The 23,571-nt window shown below is 34.3% G+C and overlaps 1 protein-coding gene across 4 annotated transcripts in view; it reads left to right on the top strand.

Moving 5' to 3' along the window:
• TRPC1 (transient receptor potential cation channel subfamily C member 1) overlaps positions 1 to 23,571 on the top strand; it is a 69,761-nt gene that overhangs the window by 17,121 nt on the left and 29,069 nt on the right. The window contains exons 2-7 of one of the 4 annotated variants that reach the window (XM_081234690.1): positions 1,192 to 1,346; positions 7,561 to 7,662; positions 11,859 to 12,061; positions 15,048 to 15,179; positions 17,359 to 17,554; positions 21,384 to 21,720. In XM_081234690.1, coding sequence (XP_081090816.1) covers positions 1,192 to 1,346; positions 7,561 to 7,662; positions 11,859 to 12,061; positions 15,048 to 15,179; positions 17,359 to 17,554; positions 21,384 to 21,720 — 1,125 coding nt within the window. The remainder of the gene's footprint in view (positions 1 to 1,191; positions 1,347 to 7,560; positions 7,663 to 11,858; positions 12,062 to 15,047; positions 15,180 to 17,358; positions 17,555 to 21,383; positions 21,721 to 23,571) is intronic. The other 3 variants (XM_081234689.1, XM_081234691.1, XM_081234692.1) reach the window with 3 other exon arrangements.

The following is a 23,571-nucleotide window of genomic DNA, read 5'->3' as shown; positions in this document are numbered from 1 at the left end:
GTTTAAAAAGTAAGATGAAATAAAACAAAACCCACTTTGCTTTCTTTCTCCATTTAATTAGCATTTCTCTTTTGATTTATTCCCCTTTTACCTGCTGCACCAGCTGGTTAGCAGACAAGTATAGTGGGCCCTCTGTGAAAATGATTACCTCCATAATTATTCTCATTTCCCCCCATGAGTTAGCTGTTTTGTTGTGGGGTAGAGTGGGGTAGAGTGAGGCAGAAGCCAATCTGCATAATCCTGACAGGTCAAATTTCGCTTTGGGGCTTCCCTGGTGGTGCAGTGGTTGAGAGTCCGCCTGCAGATGCAGGGGACACGGGTTCGTGCCCCGGTCTGGGAGGATCCCACATGTCGCGGAGCGGGTGGGCCCGTGAGCCATGGCTGCTGAGCCTGCGCGTCCAGAGCCTGTGCTCCGCAACAGGAGAGGCCACAGCAGTGAGAGGCCCGTGTACCGCAAAAAAAAAAAAAAAAAAAAAACTCGCTTTGAAATATTCTGACATTGGCCTCTACCAGCATTAGTCATAGTCTTGCTCAAGAGTTTTGTGAGCTGAATATTCTGTCGTTATTTAATCTAAACAGCTTCATTAATGAGGGGTGTGTGTGTGTGTGTGTGTGTGTGTGTGTGTGTTGGGAGAGTGGGGAGGGGACGGAATTTTGGACATCTTTCCCTTTTACTATACATACCCGCAAGCATATACACGTTCACACTGCTTTTCCAAAGTATTTTCCCCTGTAAAATCTCTTCATAACATCCTCCACTTATTACTGGATCTCGTTTTTAACCATTTAACAATTAAATGTGTGTATGTATTTGAGATATAAAACTTAAATCCTTTAAGTGTATATCTTATTTTGCTAGCACCCAGTCTATGTTTTTAGACATTATTACTTTAAATATCTTCTGAAAGTTCTTCTCCTTATAATCAATCAGTTATGAATTTTAAACAACTTTTATTTTAAACTGTACATTTAAATTTTTTCTACTTTTTATGTTTGCAACGGATGTACATATTCTTTTATCAGTGTATAAGTTTTCAGCAAGGAAATGCTCACATTTTCTTTGCACATTTCCATATACAAAAATGAGTTTACGTTTTTTAATCTTTTAAATCAACAGGCTAAGTTTTCTTTACAGTCATTCTTATTTAATATGTCATGGATATTAAATTATGTTTGTATATTGTTATTTAGGTGACTATTATATGGTTAAAAAGATTTTGGAGGAAAACAGTTCAGGTGACTTGAACATAAATTGCGTAGATGTGCTTGGGAGAAATGCTGTTACCATAACTATTGAAAACGAAAACTTGGATATACTGCAGCTTCTTTTGGACTACGGTTGTCAGGTACAAGGCTAGATAATTTTATCCAGTAGCTTCTAAGTACTGTTAGATATGCCATATTTTCTCCTTTCTTTCTAGTTTCCTTCCTCCCTCCCTTCCTTTTTTCCTTCTTTCCTTCCTTTCTCTCTCTATTTTTCTTCTCTTTCTTTCACCTTTTATTTTGTTTTGAGCTACTAAAAATTTAAAAACAAACCAAAAAAACCCTTTTTAAAGAAGTGTAGTATTTTGACTTGATTTATCTTTTTCTTCCCAACTTTCACTCCTGCCCCTTATCTTATATGTTTTAAACCATCCAACAGAGGTGAATTATCATGACTTATTAAAGATGACTTTGTTTTTATTACTTACATTATTATATTACTATTTACCTTATATATCTAAAAATAGTACAAGTGTTCTGGAAGTGTCAGGGGAACAGGTATTTCTGTGGCCCATATAATTTACAAGCACAGAAACAGAATACTCCTCACTTACAAAGCAATTTTCGATTTGATTTTCTCCAGTGTTTTATTAAATTGTCCTTTTTGTCTGAAATTTAGTGTTTGCTTATAGCTAAAGGTGAATGGATTTTTTTAAACTGGAAAACATTGACCTTTCTGCTTGTCTTCATATCAGTTCGTGTAAAAAAGCAGGCATGTGTATGTCTTGAAAGAATTCAGTTAAGAGATCGGAAGGAAATTTAATAATATTATTTTCCTTCCTTTTTGGTTTGCTCATCATGGGACTTAGCATATGAATTCTGGCTCTTTTTTTTCTTTCAAACAGTATGGTTCTTTGCTCTTTTGTAGCTTTAAACTAATGAGACTTTTTTGGGAGTGGTATCAGGAAGCACTCATAGAAGATTTTTAAAAAATAAGTAGGTTAGTCCTATGTATGTTTCTATTATATATATAAATATAATACATATATATGTATTAAAATATGTGGTACTGTCTCTGTGTATACATATTTAGAGTAGAAATAAATTGCTTTCCCAGAAATTTCGTTTATCCAGAACACCCCTGAGAACCAGGAAGTAAGTGAAAAATACGTCTGAGCAGCCAGGGTAGATGCGGTGAAGTTTCCCATTTATGAGCTTTATCATAGGGGTAATTCTGGAGTCCTCCTTCAAAATCTGTTTTTTCTTACTTTAGATTCCACTTTAACAAACTTACTTAGTTTTCTAATCCATAGAGAATTACAGGGGCAACAGAAAGGGCATGAGGCTGCAGTGGAAAAAAATTAGGCACAGTACCTCTGACTCTATTTAAAAGAGGTCAGTAGCACTAGATACCTGTTAATCTCTAAGGGAACTGTATGTTAGAGTGGTAATTGATGTTTATAGCAATGACCCAGAGTCAGTAAGGGAAAGTTAAATTATACTCAGTACGTATTACTTTAGAAGAAAGAAGAAGAATATATATAGTACTTCTGAAAGCAGAAAACTTCCATCAAACTTGTTTAAATTTCAAAGTTAAACACTTAAAGGCATAAGCTTCAGTTACCTATAAAATAATGTCACAAAGAAAGTCTCTGATGATTCTGTGTAAAAGAGGTATTAGGGTGTTGATATAAAAATCATTTTGTCTTTTTACATGTAAGATTCTATGTATATAAAATTTCTGCAATATACATGGTTCTTTCACATACCTGATCACATTTGAACATCATAGCCAGCCTGTCTAGATGTTATATTTTTTATAGATCAGAAAACTGAGGCTCACAGACTGTTATGAATTGCCCAAAGTTCTAAAATAAGTAAGGGCAAAGCTAAGATTTGAAGCTAACCTTTTGACTGCAAATCCCATGCTCTTTCCAGTTCACTGTGTTCCGTCTTAAATTACCTATGTCTTATCTGTCAGTCAACAGATGTCCAAGGCCTTTGGTTGGGTGTGATTGTGGAAATGAATATGTAAAACATGAGCTGTACTAAAGGATGTTAAAACCAGTTGGACAATGAAAGTGCATATGAATTTTAAATCAATCAAATGATACAAAAGTGTATTTCATAAGTGCTGGGTGGTAATAGTACTTGACCCTTGTATGTCGCTTTGAGGTTACAAAGTGCTTTCATGTATTTTATCTTGTGTTATACTAGTGGCTCTCAACCGGCAGTTTTGTCCCTAGGGGACACTTGGCAATGTCTGGGAACATTTTTGGTTTTGCAGCTTGGGGGTGGGTTAGTACTGGCGTCTGGCAGGTAGAAGGTAAGGGCGTTGCTAATCATCCTACAGTGAACAGGACAGCCCCCCACAATAACGAATTATCTGGCCTCAAATGTCAATAGTGCCACCATTGAGAAACCCTGTTTTATACTTAAACTTTTGTGGTTCACAATAAATGTTTTGGAGACATAGGAAAGAGAAGATCACTGTGGTTTAGAGTTAGCAAGAAAGGTTTCATGGAAGAATGGCAGTTGAGGTTAGCCTTGAAATATTAATAATTGCTAATATTTATATAGTTCTACTGTGTGACAGGAATCTTAAATATATTCACTTCCTTAATCCTTACAACAGTTCTGTGAGATAGGTGCTATTATTATCCCCATTTTATAGAGGAGGAAACCATGGTACAGAAGGTTTCAGTAACATGCCCAAAGTTACTCCGTAAATGCCAGATCTGGAATCTGAACCCAGGTTCTGGCTCCAGAGTCCATGCTTTTACCTGCTACCTAAAACTACTGTAAAACAATGTGTAGATAGGTGGGAACAGGAGGTGGAGAAGGACGTAAACAAAGGCATGTAAATGTATATTCTTGAGTCAGTGAATTAACTTAGCCTTTTTGAACAAAATATTTGGGTTGGATAGTAGTGGAAAATATCTGGAAAAATAACTAAGACAAAACTGATGAAAAGGGCTTGAATGCCAGTCTAAGGAATTTGGCTTTTATATGATAGATAGTGAGATCATTAAATGATTTTTGAGGAAGGATGTGATGTGTCCAGTGGTATTTTAGAAAAACTAATCTAGTGGCTGTGTTCAGTACAGATTAAAAAGTGGGGAAGGCTACAAATAGCTTGGGTGAGCAGTTTTTATAATAATCCAGATGTGAAGAGGTTAAAGTCTGAACTGGAATAGTGGCTATAAGAATAGGGAAAAAATGGCAGATGTGAGAGGTGTTATGAAGGAAGAATTGATAGAACTTAGTGAGTATTTAAATTTGGAGGGGGCGATTGAGAAGGAGTCCAAGATGATTTGAAAATCTTAAACATGGGTTACTGGGAGAATGATGCAAGAAAAACAGGAAGTTAAGAAGAGAAGTCAAACTTGGGGCAGAGAACTGTGAATTCTGGTTTTAGCCTTGTTTATTTTGGTGCTATCAGGCAGTTTCCAGTGGAAAGCTGGCATCTCTAGAGAGAGGTTGGGCTGGAGAGATACAGCAGTCGTGGCCATGGAGATGACCCGACATCATGAGAGTGGATGAAATCATAGAGAAGAGCAAACAACTAGTGCTGATTCTTTCTCAGGGAGCATCTACATTAAAAAAGGGCATTAAAAGGAAAGGGTTTCATTAAAGTAGTTAGGATACGCAACGTTGTGAAAACCAAAGAAACGGTTTTATTACCGTTGCTGAGAAATCAAGGAAAATGGTCAGAAAGGCCATTGGATTTTGAAACTGGCATCAGTAGAATTAGAGAAAATGACACGCATGAGTTTGAGAGTGAGAGTGAGAGAAAGAAAACTCTGGTGGTGAGAGAAAGAGAGGATCATGTCAATTAGCAAAGAGTGAGGAAGTATTTCATGTTTTGGGAGTTTTGGGGAGGTGAGGGCTGGGACTGGTGTTTCTGCGAAGGAAGGACCAAGGTCCTGTAGAAGACCAGAGCACTAAATAGAATACCTAGGTGGAAAATTTAGCTTTGGGAAGGAAGGAAGTAAATGAGTATCTGAGCTTAGAGGAGAGAGTATGGGAGTTGTTGAAAAGACAAATTCTGAGGTGAGAAGGGAGATAATAACCTCATTAATACACAGTAGGTGTGTACTGAATAGATTTTAATAAAGAATGGTCAAATATCTGTGAAAAATTAGGAAGCAAAACTAATGAGGACATTTGTATACTAGAGATACTTAAAAAATAATTTAAAACATTTTTCCCTTCAGACCTGCCTTTGATATATCAAGTAACAGCATTGTGCAGAATAAGTCCAGGGCAACTCCTTACATGACTTTTTTACATAAATTTTTTTATACCTGAAGCTTATCCTTTTAAGCCTTGAAAGGTTTAACATGAATCTTTCTTTATTCTTTACTAAATAGTATATCTGAATATAATTTAACTTTACCATCGTAAGTGGGAATCATTGAGAGTTTAATCATTTTACTTTGCTTCATACAGTCTGAAACTATTGACATGTTTTCCCTTACATTAAGTGGCTTCAGACTGCTTTGTATTGATAGTGATCTTGCTATGCTGATATTTTATCTTCTCAATGATCAACTTTTAGCCGTTTTTCATCCTTCCTCCCTTCTTTGCTGGTTTTAATCTAGCCTGGAGGGTACTTGGGAAAGCCAGGTGTCTGTCATTTATAGACAACTCTGAGTCGATGTGGGTGAGGCAGTTGCTTCTAGGAAATAATGCCCATGAAGTTAGTTTGTGACAGCTCAGTATGGTTTGGGGAGAAATTTGCAGCTAGATCCATGGCTGTGGTTCAGATGATTGGAGTTGCCTGGTGTTTTGACTTTGAGAGCAGTGGCATTACTATAGTTAGCTTTATAGGTTAAAATTAAAAACCATAAATGAACTGTTTAGTAGTAATGAACACATTGTTCTTTTTGCTTGTTTGCTTCACCTGACCAAGTACAGTAAAAACTGAAGAGAAACGTTTGTAAAGCAGAAGAATAATAGTGCTAGCTTTTAAAGAATAGGCTACAGCCCAGTGAACCCTAAAATGTTTAAGGGATAAAATAATGAATTAAATTTCCCAGGAGGGTGGGGAGTTTTTCCTGTAGGAATACATAGGCAGTTCCTAATGGTTGAATGTGACCCCAACCCAGTTATTTGGGGTGCTTAGTCCTATTTTTAGACATCCAGATAAAGTCTGCCATTTTTAGTCCTGTTTTCGACATCTAGAGAAAGTGGATGAAAGCTTTCTTTTCAGCTACAAAGAATATTAAAGATCTGTTATAATTTCATTTTCATGGGAGAGAATATTGATTTAAATAGTTGTTAAACATTATAATAGTTTAAAAATGTACAGGGTACATTTTTAAATAATCAGGGTATTTTCTTAGATTAAATCATTACCTATCCCCACTTCTTGCTTCTGCCTTTATGGTTTTCCTTAAAAAACAAAACAAAGCAAAACAAAAAGAAACCCCAAACCTGATGTCTCACTTGCCAAGTATCACAATAGGACTGAAGAGTTTGTTATATTGAAAAGTTGAAAAATCTCCATTTCCTCAGCTTCTATTTATTTACTTTTTCCTCCTGTGAAAGTTGGAGCTTCAAAATGACCTATAGTTTGGGAGTAAAACTATAAAGTCACTTCTCCTGCTTGTCTCTAAGGACATTGGTATCCTAGTTCTTTGTGATTTTTACTTGATAAGATTGCTAATGTTGGGAATTTCCTGGTGGTCCAGTGGTTAGGACTCGGCGCCTTCACTGCTGTGGCCTGGGTTCGATCCCTGGTCAGCGAACTAAGATCCCGCAATCAGTGTGGCACCACCAAAAAAAAGAAAAAGATTGCTAATATTAATGCCATATTTGTACCATTTCAGTCAGCCATGTGTGCTTTAAAGATGAGAACAGAGGGGCTCCGCCTTCTGTTAACATATTTTTCATTGTCCCCTAACCTCATGGTTGCATTGATTATCATTTTTATCAGACAGAAAGCAATCCTTTACCTGTAGTAATTGTTCTTGGCAATTTCTTTTATAGATTTGGAGTGATGAAGATTCTTTTGGTCCAAAGTTCGAGAGTAAACATCTTGAAAAAAATAACATATCAACTAATACTGCATAGATCAGCACTGTTTCATTAATAAACCCCACTATCAAGCATTCATTATTTTACCAGCTCATTCAGTGAAACCAGGACAAAAATATGTGTGTTGTTGTACACTGAAGTACTGCCAAGGCTAGCAAATGTACTATTTGGGCAGTCTAAATTTTTAAAAATTCAGTATTACTGTATATAATACAATTTAAATTAAAAAAATAGTTTTCTTTATGAATTAGTGAAAATAAATAGTTTACCTTTTTATCCTCCATTTTCATTTTTAACCGTTTTTTTTTTTTAAAGTCCGCAGATGCACTTTTGGTGGCAATCGACTCTGAAGTAGTGGGAGCTGTTGATATACTACTTAATCATCGACCAAAACGATCATCAAGACCAAGTATAGTAGTTAGTACTCTTAAATATTTATTGATTTGGATTTTTAAACCAAAATAGATCTCCTGCCCCACTGCCATTTTTTTCTCCCCTCCAATTTGCTTTGTTTTAAAGAAATAGATTTTTTTTTTTTTACTCTGTAAAATATTGCTTTAAAGTAAGTAGACATTTGCAAGAATAATTAATGTTGCTCTCAGGAAACCTTCTTAAAATTCATGATATTTCTATAATTTTGCCAGTGTGATCCAGTATTTTTAGTTTGGAACATTCTGCAGGTTAAGTTGAAAGTACAGATTAGCTTCCAGGTGCATTTAAAAGTTAAATATAAACAGTGAAACCATAGAACTGGAAGAAAATGTAGGTGAATATTTGACTGGGAGGGAAGTACTTTGGAGAAAAATCACAGTGGCACAGCCTTTGGTTGTATAGAAGTTAAACTTCTAGAATTAAGACATCAGGCAAAATTTAGAAAGCAGTTGGATAACTTTCAAAAGATATTTCCAGCATATATCTCAAATTCATAATCTTAATATTAGATGAATTGATGAAAAATATCAAAATCAATAAAAGACATGGAAAAATCTCAAAAGAAAGTACAAAATATTAAATCATACTAATAATCAAATACAAGGTGCTAATTTTTGCTTATCAAACAGCGAAGTTTTTTTTAAAAACTAATAACCATTGATGGCAAAGGCATAGTACAGTTTCATACACCACTGGAAGAGGGTATTTTGAAAAGCAGTTTGGCAGGATATGTCATATACAAGAAAGATGTTCATATTCTTGAACCTAGCGCTTCCTCCTCTAGGAATTTGTAAAGGAAATGGTCAGAAATGTGGACAGAAATGTTACTTGTAATCTTACTTGTAGCAATGAAAAAACCATGTGACACAATCTAAACATCCCAAAATAGAAGATTGGAAACATAAATAATTACATATATATATTAACATGATATTTTTAAAGGAATAATTAGGAACATGAAAAAATATGATACAGAAGAGAAAAAATGAGAATAGTAAACTACATATAATATGATCTGAGATTAAAAATATGCACAGAAAAGGAACTGTATGGAAATGTAGCAAAATGTTACCTAACAGCAGTCATCACATTGCCAAATTAAGGATATTTGTCCTTACTTTAAAATTTTTCTTTATTGCTTTTGTGACTAGGAAGATAGTCACTAATAATTAAATAAATTCTACTGTAAAAATGAGATATTTGTTGTGTATCAAAATTTTAAAGTTATAACATTCATTATTGGTGAGGATGTAATAAAGCAATCAGTAAAAATAATTTCTGGATATACTCAGAAGAAAAATATTGTTTTAAGAAAGAATTATAAATTGGTTGCAAATTATCTGCCATTTTCTGAGAGCGATGAGAAGCTCCCCTAAATTGCATACCTTATCATATATTAACTGAAATATTTGTCTCTCATTTAAACTATTACAAAGTTTGTGTAAGCATGACTTTCTCCAGAGGATAGTTCCGACTAGTTTAAGTGGTGGTAAGCAGCCAATAAGAGTAGAGAAAAAAGGGCCAATAATATAACTCCTATCCAAAAGATCAGAAATGATCAGAAATCCTATTCAATTTTCTGACACCTATCCTGCAGTTACTAGTATATTTTGGTATACCTATTCCACCTTCTAGCCTTTTAATCCATTTACACTCTTGGGGAGGGTGAGTATAGTGTGCCAGGGTATTGGAGCAACTGACTGATATCATTTCATCACCATTGCCACTGCCAATCGAATACTGAGTTGTAAGGGTGGGCAGTCCTCACCTACTCAATGAAAGAACACTTTTTTTTTTTTTTTTTTGCGGTACACGGGCCTCTCACTGTTGTGGCCTCTCTTGTTGCTGAGCACAGGCTCCGGACGCGCAGGCTCAGCGGCCATGGCTCACGGGCCCAGCCACTCTGTGGCATGTGGGATCTTCCTGGACCGGGGCACGAACCCGTGTCCCCTGCATCGGCAGGCGGACTCTCAACCACTGCACCACCAGGGAAGCCCCGAAAGAACACTTTTTACACTATCTGTAACAAAGAAAGTTATCCAGCCTTTGCCTGAATACTTCCAGTGACAAAATCACATTTTAACAGCCTCATTACAACTGGACAGGCAGTATCAAATATTTTTATATACTTTTTTTTTTTACCATCTCAGTGAATTCATTGTATATTCTTGGCTTATCAGAATTGTCTTTTGATAAATTTTCACTTTTAAATACAGAATTTTTTTGATAGTATGTAGATTTATTATGAGCATTGAAATTAGGAACTTTAATCATCTATCTCTAATAGTGTTTTTCATACAGTTAATTATGTTTCATCGGAAAAATAAGGACCTTTTTTTTCTTAAGGGATTAAATATGATGTTCTCCTCTTTATAAGCTCTTTTTTTGTAATTGGGAGGAATGGAGTAAATTTTTAGATTTTTCTGTAATTTTAAAATAAATTCATTAATTTGAAGTCCCCAATAAATAGATGGGAAGTGTATAAACAAACTATTCATAAAAGAGGGAAAAAAAGATAAGAATGTCAGAAAACACTAAAATTTACCAGTAATCAAAGAAAAGTAAATTAATATTTCATGATAGTTTTTTCACTCATAAATTGGGAGTGATCATGCTCAGTGCTGGTGAGTAAACCTTAGTGGGTGGGTACATTTCTATATTATTGGTAATATAAACTATTAAAAGGACTTTGATAATATGTATAAAAAGCTTCAAAATTGTTCATGGCCTTCAGACCTATAATTCCACTTCCGGGGTTCTATGTTAATGAGATAATCCTGAATTTTGAAAAAGCTGTATTCATAAAGATGTTTGTGGTAGTATTATTTATATTAGCAAAATAAAATATCTTGAACATAGAGTCTATGAACTTCCTTAAATTGCATGCAAAATTCTGTACATGAATTTTTTTTCCCAGAAGATTCTGGGTTATAGCTTTACGAGATCATTATAAGGGTCCTTGATTTTCAAAATATTAAGGACCATTGTTTTTAATCGTTGGTGCCAAGTCATTCATGCCAAAGTTGCCCTTAAAAAGCGGGTGTGGTGGAGAAAGGACTAAAAGGAAATACTGTAAAATGTTTTGGGTAGTAGGAACATGGGCATTTTTATTATTTCTGCTTTTGCGTATTTTTCAGATACTTTATAATGTGTGTACTACTTTTACAATGTTAATAAAAATTACAAAAATTAACGGTGAACTTGATGAGCTTATACTATGGAATCAAACAGCTCACAGGAAAACATCTGTGAAAAAGTGATAAGTATTAGAAAGAATATGTAATAGTCATAAAATAGTCAACCTTCTTTATTTAATCCTGCTCTTTATTTACTAATGTTTCTTTCCTCATGTCATGCAATCACCAGGCATGAGCCCATGTAGTGAAAGGAGCTCAGCCTCCAGAATAACACTCAACTGGGGTCCATCTGCACTTTGCCACTCTGTTGTGTAGCTCGGGCACATTAACTTCTCTGAGCCTCAGTTTCTTCATGGGGATTATAATGTTCAATTTTGCAGGCTATTGTGGGGATTAAATGAGATGATAAATGTAAACTGCCTAATAGTTCCAGGAGCTATGATTGTTAGTGTTTTTGTGCATTTGTAACAGGAAGTAGTATAGGTGGTGTTTGAGAATATGTAGAGATGAGAATATGTAGAGAATTACACAAAGTGAAGAGTGCCTCCTATTATTCCTTTCAAGTAACTTCATTGCTATCAATGTGGCAAAGTTTTGCCATAGAGGTGGAATTAAAATTTTTTTTCTCATGCATTTATATTTTGCCTACTTTTAACATTTCTGTTTTTCCATTATATTGTTTTTCTAAAATTCTTGTTCTTTATCCTTGTCATGCATGTTTCCATAATCCTGTAAAAATGAAACACTTTCTCCTAAAGTATTTCTCTAGATATCCACACTTCTTCTTTGTTAGGAAAACAGAAGTCTGGCTGTATGAACATTTCCTACTGAAGATTTTGTCTGTCATGATTACATTGCATTTATTAACTAAAGTTAAGTTTTGAGGTTTCAAAAAAGATTTGATCCTAGGAAAATGTTTATCAGGTTCCTCAAAATAATTTTTGTATTCTTTGTACCTTCAATTTTTTTCATTACATTTTTTAGATAAATGTTTTTTGAAGTCACAAATAAGAACTTTTGGACATTTATATAAATATTTTTCAGAAACTAATGGAGCGAATTCAGAATCCTGAGTATTCAACAACTATGGATGTTGCACCTGTCATTTTAGCTGCTCATCGTAACAACTATGAAATTCTTACAATGCTGTTAAAACAGGATGTATCTCTACCTAAGCCCCATGCGGTTGGCTGTGAATGTACATTGTGTTCTGCAAAAAACAAAAAGGATAGCCTCCGACATTCCAGGTCAGAAAATTAAGGTTTAAATTAAGATGTGTGATGCAGTAAGGTATATGTCAATGAAGTTTTTGTTGTTGTGGTTCTTTCTATGTCTACTTTAAGAAATATGGTACTGCAATGACTAATGAAAGCCAAACTTCTAGCTCCTTTGCTTAATACAATGAGTTCTGCATTTTAAAGAAGTATGTACTAAATGATGAATAATTAGGAAAAAATTTCAAATTATGAATAAGGTTTATTTCATACTTCTGCTGGTCAGGGATGGGGTCACTATTTGCTTTTTAAAAGCAGAGTTTATTAATCTAAGAGAGTTTCCAAGCACTGGAAGGGGTGGAGATACCACTTCCTGTCTTATTTATAAGAAAATAAAAACTATTATCTATCTAACTAGATATTCAACCTGTTATGCCTCTTTTTCCCCTCTCACACAGTATTTGAGTCTTCTCTTCCCATTCTCCCCAGTCAAAAATATTAAGAACAACTGAGGAGTGAATGAACAAGAAAGTACCCCTTCTTGGACAGGTTGAGCAAGATCACACATGTGCATGTTGTATAAGGTGTATGGTTCAGGGCTAGACTTGAGAATCTAATTTTCAGCATATGCCTTTATGTATATATTATCTATATAGTAGTCAAATATAGTTGAAATAGTATGAAGTATAGTATTTACTACAGAAAATGTGGTTTGGAAGTCCCAGGTCATCCGTTGACATTGTTTTCTAGTTAAGGATTGTTGTACAGTATATTTGAAATTAGCTTTAAAGCTGCAAACCATCCACCCTCCCTCCTTCCTCACCTTTCAACAGATAGTCACAAATCCATAAATTGGAAAAGTCTCCTGGGAATCAATTTAATGTTTACTTGCAGAGATTGTACTGGAAATTTTTTCTATTTTTTAAAATTAATTAATTAATTTATTTTTGGCTGTGTTGGCTCTAGAGCACAGGCTCAGTAGTTGTGGTGCATGGGCTTAGTTGCTCTGCGGCATGTGGGATCTTCCCAGACCAGGGCTGGTACCCGTGTCCCCTGCATCGGCAGGCGGATTCTTAACCACTGCGCCACCAGGGAAGTCCCTCTATTTTCAAGTCTATTTTACAATGAGATCTGTGTTTCTCTTTGATAAGATCTGGTTAATAGCTATGTCAATTTCATTTAATTTTTTAGTTCTAAAATGACTTCTAAAGCTTCTAAAGAAATTCAGAGTAATACAACTCTTAAAATTCCATTTTTCATCTGTTAGGGTAGCAATGTACTAATGAAGATGTAGGGGAAAATGAGCTCTCCCTATTGTTAGTGCTTTGGAAACATCTACCAGAATTTAAAATGCACATGCTGTTTTATCCAGCAGTTCTGAATGTGCAAAGGGTATATGAACTAAAGAATAATCATTTTTACATTATTTATGGAAGTAAAAAATCAGAAGCAACTTAAAGTTCCATTAATGGAGATTGGATGGACTGCCATCAAATGGAAAACCATCCAGTTTTAGGAAATAACAAGATGACTCTATATGTAGTGACATAGAAACTGTTGTCCCTTCTAGAGAATGTCACACAGAGTGAAGTAAGTCAGAAAGAGAAAAGCAAATATCGTATAATAATGCGTATATGTGGAATCTAGAAAAGTGATACAGATGATCTTATTTGGAAAGCAGAAATAGAGACACAGACGTAGAGAACAAACGTATGGATACCCAGGGGGAAAGGAGTAGGGTGGGAGGAACTGGGGGACTGGGATTGACACATATCCATTACTGATACTATGTATAAAATAGACAACTGATGCGAACATACTTTACAGCACAGGGAACTCTACCTAATGCACCGTGGTAGCCTAAATGGGAGGGAAGTCCAAAAGGGAAGGGATATCTGTATGTGTATGGCTGATTCATTTTGTTGTGCAGGGGAGGCTAACACAACATTGTAAAGCAACCATACTCCAACAAAAATTAATTTAAAAAAAAAAAATTTAAAAAGTGTCTTGGAAATTCAGATGCAATAAATTTCACCTAAGAATTTTAGGGTTGTAGGCTTGTCACAAAAGTAGCATGAAAGCTGATTCCTTATGAATAACCAAAAATTGATAAAAATCAATAAACATACTCAGAAAAGAAAAAAAAGGAAATAGTTGTCCCTATACACAGTATGTCTGATTATGTTTGTGTGTGAATAGAAAATACCAGGAAAGATTTTCATAATTCTCTGAAATGTGACTCTCTTTGAGGAGTAGAGTTGGTAGAAGGAGGAGAACTGGGGAGCATTATGTTTCTAAACTGCTTGCTTTTTTTTAAAACAAGCATATATTAAATTTGTATTTAAAAGAAAAAAATATTTATATAATATCTACCAAATTTTAAATTAAGAATTATATATTTATAAATGAAAGAATTATAGCAAAATTTTTCTGACTTGGTTCTTATTTAGATATTGATTATAAACGTTAATTAGTTTATGGAACGTAAAGGGAGTACTTTTCTATTAGTTAGAGGTTAGACATAGATCAATGATGTCATTCTTAAGATTTGAAAGGTCTTTCAAAAATAACTGGTTGAATCAGTCATGTGTTATATATATGTAGCATATTAAAGTAAACTTATCACGGGGGAAGGAAAATTTAATGATCATCCATATCATATTCAAAATGTATTAGTTATTAACATATTTCATTTAAAATAATACTGAGTTCAGGAATAGAAATTTTTTGATTAAATTGAATTGAAGGATACAAAGTTTTGAATCTATGAAAACAAATACTAAAACAATTTCTTTATAAGCAGTAGATATAAAAAATTGCAATATTTATATTTCAAAATATTTATTTTTAAGTCTTCCTTTTATGCAGGTTACCTTATAATAAGTATTTTATAGTTGTTTTATTTTCTTTTAATTTTATAATACTTTAATTTTAAATTTATGAAAATTATAGGCTAAAGATACTGATCATATTTATCTAATGAATTTGTTTTACATTATGGAATCAAATTTTATCACAGGTTTCGTCTTGATATATATCGCTGCTTGGCCAGTCCAGCTTTAATAATGTTAACAGAGGAGGATCCTATTCTGCGAGCATTTGAACTTAGTGCTGATTTAAAAGAACTAAGCCTTGTGGAGGTGGAATTCAGGTGGGAATGAATGGAAATTGTAAATTTAAAAAAAAAATTATTTATTTTTGGCTGTGTTGGGTCTTCATTGCTGTGTGTGGGCTCTCTCTAGTTGTGGCGAGCAGAGGCTACTCTTCGTTGCAATGCAGTGGCTTCTCTTGTTGCGGAGCATGGGCTCTAGGTGCGTGGGCTTCAGTAGTTGCAGCACGCAGGCTCAGTAGTTGTGGCTCGCGGGCTCTAGAGTGCAGGCTCGGTAGTTGTGGCACACGGGTTTAGTTGCTCCATGGCATGTGGGATCTTCCCGGACCAGGGTTCGAACCCATGTCCCCTGCATTGGCAGGCGGATTATTAACCACTGCGCCACCAGGGAAGCCCTGGAAGTTGTAAATAATCTCTTAGTTTTCCAGAATATTTTCAGCCTGAGCTTTTTCATAGGCCAAATTATCATTTATTTATCTACATTTGATCCAAAATACCAAACCTTGCTGCCACATACTTGGGATTTTCCTTTTCCCTCAGTGGAATAGACCCCAGTACCACTTACGTCACTCCTTCCCCATCTTCCTTCTTCCACTCTTCCACCACCCTTAAATCCCTACTTTGTTCAACATTGCCGGAGGCATTCTAAGGCAGTGTGAAGAGTAGTGGGAATGGTAGCCTTAAGCAAGAACAAACTTATTTATAACTGCTTTCTGTCCTACTCCCCTCATTCCTAGATTCTGTAATCATCCTTGGAGCCCGATCCTTCATAACTTTCAGAAGCATATAGAATGCTTTTTTATGTCAGGTACATTCCACTTACCCAGACTTTGTCCCTTTTCACTGTTTGGTGAGATTTTCTAGTAGGAGAAACATAACATGTAGACATAAAATTGATTAGACTGCAATTAGATTCCTAGACTAAGAAGTAGGTAATACTTTGTTTGTTAAAGAAATTCAACTACTGGGCTTCCCTGGTGGCACAGTGGTTAAGAATCCACCTACCAATGCAGGGGACACAGTTTCGATCCCTGGTCCGGGAAGATCCCACATGCTGTGGAGCATCTAAGCCTGTGCACCACAACTACTGAAGCCCGCGCACCTAGAGCCCATGCTCCGCAACAAGAGAAGCCACCACAGTGAGAAGCCCGCGCAATGCAACGAAGAGTAGCCCCCACTCACCACAACTAGAGAAAGCCTGTATGCAGCAAAGCAGCCAAAGATAAATAATAAATTTATTTTTTTTAAAAAGAAATTCAACTACTTATTCTTAGGTAATTTTGGTTACATAGTAAGTGCAGAGAATGGATGAAAAAATGTTAGCTGGTGAGGAAAACTTTTTAATTCCTTGAGTTATAATTTTATACAGCCAGTTCATAGAAAATCCCATTGAAAAAAAATTAATCAATGGGAAATCTCCCTATTTTCCCTTTCTTTCCCTTTAAAAAAACTGAATGAAAAATTATTTTCTGAAATCTAACCCCAATTAATTCATAATTATTTATTTCTAACTTTATTCTTAAGTTGTTCCACTCAGGCATAAGCTTAATGTAATTGATATTTTAAAAAGAATTATCTACTAAAACTTCTTAGTTTCTCAGAAGTGATTTAGGCTTGCCTTTAATAAGCAGGTAAGTCCTAACTTTCAAGGAAGAGTGATTCTGAAAGAGAGTTCTGTACTAGGTGTGTTTCAGTAGTTTTCTTTCTAACTTGAATTTTGTTTAAATGAGCACTTTAAAAATGAAACAATACTATTTTAATATCAGAAGTAGCATAAACATGTTGTAGACTATCCTTGAAAAAACTTCTAGTTAAAAATTATATAATAATATTTATTGGATAGCATCAAGATATTACTATCTATTGTTTAGATAAATAATGTAAAAGGAAGCTTTGTACAAAACTATTATAGAATGAGGGCAAATGAGTTAAGTGAAGAGCTGGTTGACAAATATCAGAACTAGGAATATCAGTATATGTAAGAAAACATTGTGCTTACCTAAGGTTATCAGTGTGAACACAGAGAACATAATTGTGTTACAATTTTCCCCAAAGCTATGGAGAATTTATGCACCAGTAGTTTCCTTTGACTGTCAGCACAAAAGATGTTGTGTAGCGGTATCAGAATTAAAATGATACTGAGTAAAAAATGTTCTAGTGAAAACAGCTTAATTAGAAGATGGGAGTGACATTTCTAATAATAGACTGTTGCACTTTGCAGGAATGATTATGAGGAACTAGCCCGGCAATGTAAAATGTTTGCTAAAGATTTACTTGCACAAGCCCGGAATTCTCGCGAATTAGAAGTTATCCTAAACCATACATCTAGTGATGAGCCTCTTGACAAACGGGGACTACTAGAAGAAAGAATGAATTTAAGTCGTCTAAAACTTGCTATCAAATATAACCAAAAGGAGGTATGAGGTTTTCTGTGATATGTTTAAATTATTTCCTCCACAGTAGTCTGGTGGCTCAGAACAAAGGCTTTGGAGCAATACATCTAGGTTGAGATCCTAGTTCTGCTTCATAAAAACTGTGTGTCCTTGGGAAAGTTATTGAATCTGTCTGAGCTTTAGTTTTAAGAATTAATTAAAGATATATATATATTTATTTAGAGTTTAGTACAATGAGTATTAGCATTAAGCAAGTACTCAGTAAATGGTAGTTGCTATTATTTTTAACAATTAACATTAATAATAATAATATGGATGTTAATGTAATGTTTTTGCTAAATAGTAGCTATGCAGGTAAGATCCTGTAGAGTAAATGCCTTCCTAATGAAGTTTCCATCTTGTGTTTTGTCTGTCATGGGTTTGTATTATTGATCGTTTATAAGTAGTCCTTTCTATAGTAATAGGGCCTTTCTGTTTAAAAATAAAATATCAGATATTATGTTCCTTATTCTTATTTGTTAATTCATTGTGAAACTCAAAGGTGGAGAGACGTATGGTATGATAACTAAGTTGAATCTGGCTTTCTGGCATCATCCCTTCCTATTAAGGGAAATACCTATTTCTACTCCCCATACACTCACATGCACATGATTCAGGAACTTGAAGAAGGAAGGTATGCATTTTTAACTTCATTTTTTGAGATAATTTATTAGACCTGGATATTTATATGTAGGTAATGATGTTCAGTAGAGGGTGTTGGTAAATGGTACTTTTAAGGTATTTCTTCTAAGACGCATTATTCTTACTATCAACATAGATATTAGAATAAAACTTGCTTATCAAATTTATATTAATATAAAAATGGGGCCCCAAACAGATTATGGTAGAAGGCAAGATATAGGACCTTTGGTGCTAGGAACAGAGTTTTTGATTATCTTGGTTGACAGTTTGAGCCTCCCAATAGCTTTGTGACTCGGGAGATTGATAAAGGAATTTTAAGATGTTTACTTTAAAATTACCTAGATTATAAAGCAGAAGCTAACACACCATTGTAAAGCAATTATACTCCAATAAAAGATGTTAAACAAATAATAAAATAAAATAACCTAAATATTATATTTCTTATCTAGATCTCTGGCTTCAAATCCTATAATTTTTCTAGTACTCCAGAGTTCTTGCTTAAGGTAGACCTTTTATAGGAAAAAAATTTAGTACAAGAATTTGGATCAGTGTAGCTGTAAGATTATAAATCAACAACATACCTATGTGGCTTTAAAAGGAAATAAATGCTAATATGTATATGTAGAAACAGAGAAAATAGGAATCCTGATGTAATCTTCCCGACATACATTTTGACTAGATCTTATGTTAATTTATTTACTTATGTGTTGCACAACCTAAAATAGACACGAAATACTAGAAAATGATAGAATAAAGATATAACAAAGATACAAAACCAACTTAAGTGCTTGGAAAAAGAACCTCAAAGAAAGGTGGAAAGAACCAAGATTATCCTGGTAAGGGAAGAAAAAACTAAGAGGCAGTTTCCTAATGATATATATATGTATATCCCTGAAGAACTCACAGAGGATAACCAAATGTTCCATTCTAAAGAAGAGTAGAGAAAAGGAAAAAGAAGTAGTGGTAATATTTTTAGTTGGAAGGAAGATACTCTGTAATTTTAAGAATTAATGAAAATGTAAATTAGTTTTTTAAACTAGATTTCTAAATATAATTAAAGGGGAAGATAATATTTTTCCAAATAGTTGGTAGACTTTGTTCAGGTCATACATTCTGAATAACAAACTACTGTGATACTTAGTGGCATAAAACAATATTTCATAGTCATTTTGTAGTAATTTCATGATCATTTTATTATGCTCTTGGGTTCTTTAGGTCAAGAATTAGGAAAGGACACAGCAAGGCTGATTTGTCTCTGCTTCTCCAAGTCAAGGACTCAGCTGGAGATAGCTCAAATGGTGGGGTCTACAATCATTCGAGAGGCTTCTTCACTCATATATCTGGTGCCTGAGCAGCAGCTGAGGATTCAAACAGGGAGCTCTGAGTGGGCTGGGTGCTCAGGTGGGTGGGTCCATAGAGGGTGGGTCTCCTAAGAACCCTAGGACCGGAACCTTGGAGGGGCATGGCCCTCATGGTGGGCTGGCTGCAGGGGGATGGTCTGAGTAGCCTCTGAGGGCTGACCAGAGTGCCTACATGTATCCTGGTCTTCCTCATAGCATGGTGGCTTCAGGGTAGTAGGACTTTTTACCTGCCAGCTTTTGGCTCCAAGAGCAAGTGCTTCTCAAATAAGGTGGAAGCTGAATGGCCTTTTAAGACCTACCTTCAGAAGTCACATAGCATCACTTCTTCCAGAATCTACTGGTTAAAGCAATCATAAGCTTGTTGAATTGAAGGGTAGGTAATATTGGTAGCCCACCTATTGATGAGAAGAGTATCAAAGAATTTGTGTCTATGTTTTAAAACCACCACAGACTTAGAACATCTCCAATTGAAAATTTGTTCTTCCAATTACATATTTAACATTACTGTTAATTAAATAATCATTATATAGAGGAATGGCAAGGGCAGCAGTCACGCCTGAGATTGCTTTGATACTTGGGGGAAGGATGAAACCACTAAGTTTGGGATGCTACTAAACTGGGTAGTTGGTGGGAAGAAAAGCTATTTTCCTCCCTTATATTTCCTCTTGAGGGACAAATTATGATTCCCTAACAGCACTGGAATCTAAGCAGAAGGATAAATAATGAAGACTTAACTGCCAAAAATAGGTATAGTATTGATATATTAGGAAATTTCTTGATAAGCACAATAAACAACAACAAAACTCTCTACTTGTTTAAACAACAGTGTTGCATTCTATAGATTATATTCTATCTTGGGATAAATCATTTTAAAACAGGACATTAACCAAATATTATTTAATATCTGAATGATATTATGATCACTTGTGCTTTACTTTGGTGATTTCAAACCTGATTACATTATTGTGTCCAGAGTTATCAGAATCCTTAACTTATACTTCACAACGTGAGCATTATATTGGGAAAATATTGCTTCTGCATTTTGTAAACTAAAAAGCTTCATAAACTTTGGTAAATTCATTTCTATACTTGAACTAGAATTTTCCTCTTATCTGGGAATATTTTTCCTTTTCTTCTCACATAGAATTCCATTTTAAGAAGATTTAAGAGTATCTTTAATACACTTTAAGAAATTCTCAGTGTTTTCGTGGAGCATAAAAATATCTGATGTTTAGACTTTAGTTGCTTTGCTGTCTTGACATGTTGGTTTCTTGTAACTGAAATCATCAGTTTTTCTAGGCTAAAGTCTCTGTGGATTGTGCTTGTTAATTTTGAAATTTCATAAACACTATTATGAGTCTTTATATAAGTTAAATGTTTTGAAATGGCTGAGTAGGCCAGTAATAATCACTAATATTTATATAGTGCATGCTATGACCAGGCACTATTCTAAGAGCTCTACATTTAATCCTCATAACAAGTGTATGACTAGATACTATTATTATCCCCATTTTATAGATGGGGAATTTGAGGCTTAGAGAGATTTAACAACTTGCTCAAGGTCATTTAGTAAGTAAGTGGCAGAGCCTGGATTTGAATCTAGGTAATCTGGCTCCAGAGTCTATGCTCTTAACCACTACACTCTTTTATTACACGTAAGAAAACAAAACAAAACAAAAGAACTGGACTGTATAGAGTTGATTTCAAACTATTATTAAAACTTTGAATATCAATTAAATAATAGTACTATCAGATCATATCCACAAGTTATATTTTACTTTTTTTTATATGTGTGTGTGCTTCATTTTCAGTTTGTCTCCCAGTCCAACTGTCAGCAGTTCCTGAACACTGTTTGGTTTGGACAGATGTCAGGTTACCGACGTAAGCCTACCTGTAAGAAGATAATGACTGTTTTGACAGTTGGCATGTTTTGGCCAGTTTTGTCGCTTTGTTATTTGATAGCTCCCAAATCTCAGTTTGGCAGAATTATTCACACACCTTTTATGAAATTTATTATTCATGGAGCATCATATTTTACATTCCTGCTGTTACTAAACCTATACTCTCTTGTCTACAATGAGGATAAGAAAAACACAATGGGGCCAGCCCTTGAAAGAATAGACTATCTTCTTATACTGTGGATTATTGGTAAGTATCAAGTTAGTTTAAAAAGTTCTGTCTTTATTTAGCCCATTAATTCTCCCTTGCTTGGTGGCATTATAAGCTGCCTTCAACTTGTAATTTTACACAGTTTATACAGGAAGAATTTGAATGCTTCCATGATCATTGAAGACTTAACTAACTTTTTTTTTTAAAGATAAATGTTCTTGAACTTGATGATAAGGAAGCAGATCTCTTAGTTAATATTGCTTAATTACATGAAAGTTAAAAATTCTTTCTCAGTTGCTAAAATTGTTCATGATTGTTAAAACTGAAAAACAAATTTTGCTGATGAATTTTTTTTTTTGTTATAAGAATATGAACATTTTCTTAGGTATTTTGAAATGTAATAATACATTTTATACTCGGTTGCATTTTAAGAGTTAACTATTTTGTTTTATTATATCATTAGTTTTTCTTTTATGAACCTATGAACTTTTATAGTTACATATTACCTTATATAGATAAAACATTCCCTGGTGACTCACTCTATAAATCAGTTCTTTGTAATGACAGCCAGATCTCTTTAGAAATGACATTTAAAAAAAAAAGACATTTTATTTTCTGAAAATTGTTTTTTTTATAAGTATTATGCTGCATAATAAATATTTTAATGATCTTCTGCAGTTTTTACTGCCCTTGCCCTTTCTGGGAGAGGTGGGAGGAGGAGGGAAGTTGAGGTATAATTACATTGTCTATTTATGGTCTTTTAATGACATCCCCTTTATTACTTCCCTCTGGATCTTCAACCTTGTTTTTAACCTCAGCATTTCCCACCTTTTTTTTTCTTTCCTATTTGCTATAGAGTAAAAGGAGTATTGAAATTTATTCTTTTCTATGTTATGAAGCACTGATTGATTAATATGGTCTTGACTGTTTCAGTTATTAAATAACTTAAGAAGAGTTAATGTACAGTGCTCACTTTTAGTTCTCCAGATATAAAGTGTATTTTGGGATTTTTATTTTTATTTGGAAATTAGTTCATTTCAAGTAACTTGATCTTAAATCAGAGTTATGCATTAATGTTTAAAATTAGGTAGATACAGTAAAAATATTACACATTTGAACTTTAGGTAAAAGAGAATTAAATAATTTCTTCTTGTTAATATTTTCGTGTTTCTGATATTTCCACTATCTTATCTAAAATTTAATATTTTAATTTAGGAAATAATTTATACTTTATCATATTTGACTCCAAATTGCATTGTTATAGATTTTTTCAATGTGAAATTTGTTTATATTTTTAATTGGGTAGGTTAGGCTGAAAGGAATCTCTTACAAGCATTTTTCCCCTCTATTTAAACTACTTCTGAAAGATTGTTATATATACCTTAGTCATAAAAAAGGGAAACAAATGGTAAAACTGTGGCTACTCTTTTCTAATCACAATGGCCCTGAACACACACACACACACACACACACACACACACACACACGTACACAATATTATTAATTTTCTAAACATATTCTGTCTCAGTAGAAGAGTGCAGTATGAATTATGCCATTAAAATTCCTGGAAGTGTTTTTCTTTTCTCAGTTTTGAAACAGTTTGATATGAATAAACCTTGCCAAGGATGTTTTCTGAACCTGTTATGTCTTTAGATCACTCTGACTTCCTTAAATATATAGATCTGAACTTGCTGTAAGGGAACATGTAGGAATCATTTGCCTACTTGTTCAGAGTCACTCCTTGGTTCAATTTACTTTTTCATGCAATGAGCACAGGGACTTCTGACTCATGATGCCTGGCTTCTGTACATTTGTTTCCTGTCCTTTTCCTTAGCCCTCCAGGAAAAAAGTAGGGTTAAATTATAAAAAGCACGGTAGAAAAAAAGAAAA

This window comes from Mesoplodon bidens (genome assembly GCF_964165515.1).
Source record: "Mesoplodon bidens genome assembly, chromosome: 5".
NCBI lineage: Eukaryota > Metazoa > Chordata > Mammalia > Artiodactyla > Ziphiidae > Mesoplodon > Mesoplodon bidens.
This window is presented reverse-complemented; position numbering and strand designations above follow the sequence as displayed.